The sequence below is a fragment of the Colletotrichum destructivum genome, chromosome 11 (genome assembly GCF_034447905.1).
Source record: "Colletotrichum destructivum chromosome 11, complete sequence".
NCBI classification, from domain to species: domain Eukaryota; kingdom Fungi; phylum Ascomycota; class Sordariomycetes; order Glomerellales; family Glomerellaceae; genus Colletotrichum; species Colletotrichum destructivum.
Window position 1 is genome coordinate 599,935 of NC_085906.1, and position 6,766 is coordinate 606,700.

General features: G+C 49.5%; 2 protein-coding genes across 2 annotated transcripts; one reads left to right on the plus strand and one right to left on the minus strand.

Annotated features, from left to right (window-relative positions):
- Window positions 1-588: 588 nt before the first annotated feature.
- CDEST_15314 (uncharacterized protein) lies at window positions 589-1,810 on the minus strand (the record flags this gene model as incomplete). The annotated part of the gene is made up of 5 exons (XM_062931470.1): window positions 589-852; window positions 926-1,102; window positions 1,254-1,390; window positions 1,466-1,581; window positions 1,686-1,810. The coding sequence occupies 5 exons, from the start codon at window positions 1,808-1,810 to the stop codon at window positions 589-591; spliced, it is 819 nt and encodes a 272-aa protein (XP_062787521.1).
- A 719-nt stretch (window positions 1,811-2,529) lies between these two features.
- On the plus strand, window positions 2,530-4,620 carry CDEST_15315 (Putative cytochrome P450). The gene is made up of 5 exons (XM_062931471.1): window positions 2,530-2,690; window positions 2,790-3,569; window positions 3,706-4,020; window positions 4,086-4,252; window positions 4,336-4,620. The coding sequence occupies exons 1-5, from the start codon at window positions 2,613-2,615 to the stop codon at window positions 4,496-4,498; spliced, it is 1,503 nt and encodes a 500-aa protein (XP_062787522.1). The 5' UTR covers window positions 2,530-2,612; the 3' UTR covers window positions 4,499-4,620.
- Window positions 4,621-6,766: the final 2,146 nt, after the last annotated feature.

The window sequence follows — 6,766 nt, forward strand, 5'->3', positions numbered from 1 at the left end:
CCCGTTGGCACCCATGACTGTGACGCCGAGAGCAGCCATTGAGACTTTGACTACGCTGGCGAGTACTTTCTTGACTTTGGCGCCGAGGAGTCGTCTCATGTAGCAGAGTTGGTCCAAGATCAGACGATTGTGCTAGAAGAAGAACAAGACATGCGTGTGCCTCAGCCGGCCTGATCACAAGATCCACTTCGCGCCAAATACTTCGAAAGGGGTGCTTTGGAGACGGTTTGCCCCCGGGAAAAAGGCAACGGGATACAATGGACGTCGACGCGGCCGAGAAGATCATCACAGGCAAGACGGTGCAGGCTCCCAACGCAACGCGCTTGACGAGACGACGAGTGCGATGTTTGATCGCAACGAAGAGATGGCCTCGAAGGTCAAAGATATCCATCGGGGTGACTCTTTCAACTCACCGAGGGAGATGACTAGGTCAGAAGTTGAGCAAGCCCGAGAAGACATTTACAAGCCGCGGTCGCTCGTGCCCCGGTATTTGCAAGCAAACGATCAAGACTCGTCTGGGATCTCTGATGTCGTGGCCGCAATGGGCTTCAGAACTGCATTGCCGTACCTCTGTGCCCTCTGTCTTGTTCAGATGCTGCCGCAAGACCTTTTCGCCGTGGACAAGAAATCTTCACCCAATTTGCAGAAGGCTGTAGCCTCATAGGGCGTCCATCTCGCCTTCATTCTCTCTTTCGAATCGGCTACGATTACGCCTTGCACAGCAGCAAGCTCTTCGCGACCCTTTTGACGCTCGCCAGTCATCAACATAACTGGGACCACCGCGTCCGTCTTCTTGAAGCTTGCTTGAGCACAAGACAAAGAGGAGCAAGCAAGTCCAAGAAGGATCTTGCTCTAGCCAGGTTCAAAGGCATTAGCATGAATAAGTTCATGCCGAGTTTGCTTAAAGACATAAAACAAGACAAACCCGAGGCGCCCAGGCCTGCGCACGGAACTCCTCTTGCAGTGTCCAGTCGCAGAGCACCAGCAGAGGATGCGAAATGAGCTTGGGGAGCGGCGTCGGGCTCACGGTCAGCCAGTTGTTGCCGATGCGGCACCTTTCGTCTATCTTTAGCCAGGCGAGGCGCGGTCCCACCACCACCAGCTGTGTCGCCCTAGCTGCCACCGTTACGCAAACGATAACGAAGTATCTCGACGGCTTGTTTATCAGTGTCGTCCTGGACGATGCACAGCGTGTTGACCTAGAGGTACGGCAGACTCAGTCTATTGCTGTTCAGGCTCTACGTAATGACGACCTTATTGCGCACCATGACCGGGAAGGTCTCGTATTCAAACAGCTGATATCGGCTCTCGAGGGTGGCGCGCAGCGTCTTTGCCGCTTGTACCGTCCTCGCCTCAATCGCGCCCAGCTCGTCGTTCGCGCCCGTCTGCTCTGCGGACTCAAAGCCCCAGCAATTACTCCGTGCCAAATAGCGAGAGTGCAGTTTTGGGGCTTGGTCGGCCTAACCCTCGAGCCGGTTGCTATCGACCAGCTGGACGTGTGGACCGGAGAGGATGCGGAGGAGCCGTGTGGGCTTGCGGTCCGAGTACGTGAGGCCGCATTTGCCGAGGCCGGCGTAGGTGCTGTGGAAGTCTACGGGCCGCGGTGGCAGGGTGGTGTAGGGCTTTTTCCACTCCAAAAGACTCTGTCTAGAAGGTTCTAAATATTTTTGCAGCCGCTGCATCACTTGTGTGCGTCCAAGTCGCTATATCGTGTAATGGCGGAGAAGCTGTCGCTGGTGCTGCCATTCAGCAGGGTAGTGGTTTGCTGCGGCTTGTCGCCTCCTGGGTTTTGCAACCTCCAGAACGCCATGTTTCCGAAGGGAAATGAATTTGGAAATTTTAGTTTTGACTCGAGCTGTTTTTTTCCTTCTTTTTTGTCAGACTAACTTGAATTATTCGGGCTTCGTCCCTGGCAGTGGGCTTCGTGGTGGCCTTAGGCGCCTAGAAAGGGGGCTGCCAAAGGCCAATGTGCTTGTACCTGTGTGGATAACTAATATAATTAGGTTAATACACTTTAGTAGAGTGTAAATGTTATATGAAAGTTTAAGAAGTATCCGGCGGCTATATCCACACAGCTGCAAATCTCTGTAGCCGTCTTAATACTAAACGCATAAAGCAGTGTAGGGTATCCGGCTAAAATAAAATACCCCTACTAGGTATTTTCAACCTACCCTAACTCTTACACCCCTACGACAGTACTTCTAGCAGCCTGCTGGCCTAATAGTAATTTCCCCTTACAGAGTGTACTTAATTCCATAAGTCATAAGGTTATATGTAGGGATAGACACAACAGAGGGCATTTACTTACCGCCTATCACCCTATGAGTAGGTTACTGTCCCCGGTTACTTCCTGACTCATGGATTCTTGATCATTAGTAGTTCGACAGTAACGTAAGTTAGGTCTTAATATCTGCATTGTATAACAAGCTTTTCTTCTTTATCAAAGTTCGACGGCAAATGCTGCTAAGAAATCTATAAAGAAGCCTACATTTCTCTTGGCGTTGAGAGAAGCCTTTTATTTTTATCTACATATCACCACAGGGCTAGGTTTCGCCTCTACACACACCTGCCTGCCTGTTGTAACCAGTAAATTCAACCAAACTAGAGCAAGCATGGCCTTGGGACTCCATGCGGCGGGCCACTGGCTCATGACTCTTGTCCTCTGGCCTCTCGTAGTAGGACTGTCACTGGTAAGCCTTGCTTCCAACCAAGAGCTCCGCGAAGACACTTTCACGTCCCACTTCGTAACGATCAATTCAATGTTTTGATTCAATTCTCACGATTAACAGATTTCCGTCCCCATCTTTCTTATTATCGTTTACAACCTTACATTTCACCCATTGAGCAAATATCCGGGCCCTAAACTATGGGCAGCGACCCGCATCCCCTACTCAATGATGCTCATTCGCGGCAACCCCCATACAACCATCCTCGACTTACATCAGAAGTACAACGCAGAGATTATTCGTGTTTCCCCAAACGAAATTTCTATTCAACACCCGGAAGCCTGGAAGGAGGTTATGGGGCACCGTAAAACCGGCGCTGAAGAGAACGGGAAGGATCCTGACTTTGTTGATCCTAAAGGTATCGATATTCTATCAGCTACCAGGGAAAACCACGGTCGCTACCGTCGCGTTCTGTCTCATGGCTTCTCTACAAAGAGTATGCTAGATCAGCAACCTATCATTCGTTCCTACGTCGATCTCCTTATCGACCGCCTCTACGAAATCTCCAGCCAAGGCCCAGTTGATATTGTCAAGTGGTATAACTACACTACTTTTGATATTATTAGCGACCTGAGCTTTGGTGAACCCTTTGGGTGTCTTGAGAACTCTGACTATCACCCCTGGATTAAGGTGGTCTTCCAGAATGTTCAGATGCTAGCCTTTATCAACGTTATACGGGGCTTTAAGGGTGTTGCAAAGCTGCTTAAGCTGTTGATGCCTAAGTCTGTAGTTGAAAAGGGACAGTCCTACAACAAACTTGTTCGGGAAAAGGTCGATAAGAGAATGGCTCTTGGCACGCCAAGGCCGGATTTTGTTGAATCTATGCTTAGGAAGGGTGCAGAGGTAAGCATATTTAACCCCTTTCTCTTCTTTTCTACATCAGCGACAATTCCTTTTTTTATCTATTATCTGCATACAATATCCCTACCTCTTAATGCGGGTTGTAATTCTGAAGCTAACTTACATCTTCCTCTAAAAGCCTATGACAAAAGACGAGATATATTCAAACTGTATGAATCTAATCTTGGCCGGCTCTGATACAACGGCAACGGCGCTCTCGGGAGCCACCTACTTCTTACTTATGCACCCGGAGATGCTTAGAAAAATTACTGACGAAGTCAGAAATGGGTTCAAAAGTAGTAAGGAAATTAACCTGACAAGTACAGCAAAGCTTGAGTTCTTCCAAGCTGTTCTTGAGGAAACTATAAGGGCGTACCCGCCTGTCCCCTCTGCTTCACCTCGAAAGACGCCACCTGCAGGGCAGGAAGTGCTTGGGCGTTGGATACCTGGCAATGTAAGTGGCGCCCCCTTGTGAAAATTGAAAAAGGGGGCTCTATCTAACAAAGTTTGTCTCTATAGACAACAATAAGCCTGTGGCATTGGCCGATGTATCATAATGAGAAGCATTTTGCTAAACCCTATGGGTTTCACCCTGAGAGGTGGATGGGCGACCCTGAGTTTAAGGACGACCAAACAGAAGCCTTTAAGCCTTTCCACATTGGTCCAAGGAACTGTATAGGCACCAAGTAAGTTGACCAGTCGCCTTTGAAACCCCCCCCAAAATAAAAACTGAACTTGAATGCCTAACCTTGTGCCTAACGCTTGGCAGTCTGGCTTATGCTGAGATGAGAATGATTCTTGCTCAGGTCTTGTGGCATTTTGATATCAGCATGGGCCCTGGGAACGATGACTGGATTGAACGTCAAAGCATCTATATGCTTTGGAAAAAGCCTCCGTTAATGATTAATCTAACGCCTAGGAAACTTGGCTAGAGAAAGAGGGATTGTTACGGCGCGGCTAGAGAGGTAGCTGATGGAGGGGCACGGAAACAGCGCGCCTAAAAGCTGTGGATAGTTTTCTCCTTCTTTACCTTCAAGTCTCTTAGAATAGTCCAATACAACTGCATAAAGCAGCAAAGTGTCAGATTTCCTACACTGGCCTTTGGGCGGGAAAGTTGGTCGACGAGGCCTTCTTGGGTAGGTTATTTTCAGTCAACGCGCCCTTTTCATGCAATCGCGCGCAAAGTGTGACGGGCGTCCTTTTTCCCCCTTCTTGTAAGTTTTCATTTTTGCTTTCGCTCAGAAGTTTACCGCTTGAAAGCATACTTCCTTTGAATGCCGTATGACTCTGACGAAGGGAGACATTTACAAGGGCCAGGATAGATTACAGAGAGACCTTATTAGCCAGCTATAGGGTATATGAAGAAGGCGTGGGGATCAACTCTGCTTGTTTGACAAGCGTGAAAGCACTCCAAGTTAAATTCAAGAGACATCCCGCACGGGTTGTGTCGTAGGTCTAGTATTCTTCAGCTGCCCAAACATTGTTATAGGACGTATCCTCAATAGCGGTCCAGCCAAAATGTTTCTTCCCCGAGTTTGACCTAGGGACAAGGACATGGAAGGATCCTCTACCAAAGACACCAAGATGCATGAATAGGGGCGTCTAGAGAACATTGAATGAGAATCTGGGCCCTAAAAGTTGACGTAAAGAGAAATCAGACGCGGAAGTGACTGCATACATTGGAAGCACGCATCTTCCAGGCTTAGGGACAATAAACGGTGACCTCCCAGCCCACCTGTTAATATTAGTAACTCACCTTATATCAACGCTAAGATGCCATCTATTGTAGCCCTCATTTCACCCCTCAGGAGACCCAAACCTACGACAAGGCAAGTGTCAAATGGGACCGAGATGATCCAAAGGTGGACAGGTTCAAACGTTCAAATATTCAAATTTCTGCTCTTCAACCTTCCAGTCAGACAACCCATCTCAAACCCCCAATAACAGGCTCAATTGCACACAGTTGTCGCATTTCACATCAGCTTTCAGCAGCAGCCGTGTTTGCAACCGACCATCTTGGTGCTGTACTTGGGATCTTCGGGTGCAACAGGCATATTCCTATATAGGTCTGCAACGAGACTGCGAGCACGAGCCAGTGGAATAACACAGTGACGATGCCGCCAATCATCGGAAAGTTCAACCTGGTATTGAATTATCCTCTACCCAAGCTGCTCGATCTCTTCGTTGCAGATTGACCTTAGGGTAGCATCAGTCACTAGCATTGAAGTAGTCGCTTTACGACCAAGGGGGCCAATATGCACAATCGCCCACGACTGAGGCAGTACCTACTTCAGCGGGGGCCTACTTCTCGGCAAACCATCAGACTTTTGCTTTTCACATCAAGCCTTGCGACACAGACGTCACAGCTGTTAACCCAGAGGCCCCTCCACGTACTGCACAGAAAGTGAAGGGTAACATGCGGCAGCAGAGCTCATCTAGCGTCTGTCCTAACTAGTAACTCGATTTCTAAGGCGCGCAATGTCTCGTAGCTACTGTTCAGCCTGCTCTATCTGCTCTGCGATGAGCTGCACTAACCCTTCGAGACTCTGCAGCGTCGCGCTGAGCCCACGCTGGGTGGTTTCCGCGATACGTGCGTCATGAGACCGCGGATGCAATACATCATCCCCGTTCTCCTTGTCCTTGAGCATCTCTGCATGAACAGCCCCCACGTCTAAAACCCCGGATACCATGCGGAAAGCGGCGTTCGTTTCTGCCCGCGCAAGCTCCAGCCTGCGTACTTCACTCCTCGTAAAAGCCGCCAGCGAGTCCCTCGTCTTCTTTTTCCAGTCTTCAAAGGCTGCAGTCGCCTCAACAATGGAATCCACAGTCACTGATGTTTCTGAAACGGAAAATAGGACTAATTTCGGTCGGTTCTGGTGCTTGGGACTGATTGTGTTCCAGTCGGTGACGGAGACGCCCAAGAGGGTGGCCATCACGCGTCGCCAAAGCGCTGCGTCGGGGTGTGGAGTGGCACCGGAATTGGCTTTCTCCACCTGCATGCGAGCCTTTTTGGTCGCTAGGGGGCTGCTTTCTTTATCTTCTTCGTCGGCTTTATGCTGCAGCGGCTGCGACATACTTCGCTTGGCGATAGGAGGGGTTTTTTAGTTCAGCACCTTCATCTTGTGGCCAAATACCCGTCTGCCGACCGACATATTCGCGGATAGACCTTGGACGCTGGCGTCACTCTCGTCTGTGGGTTG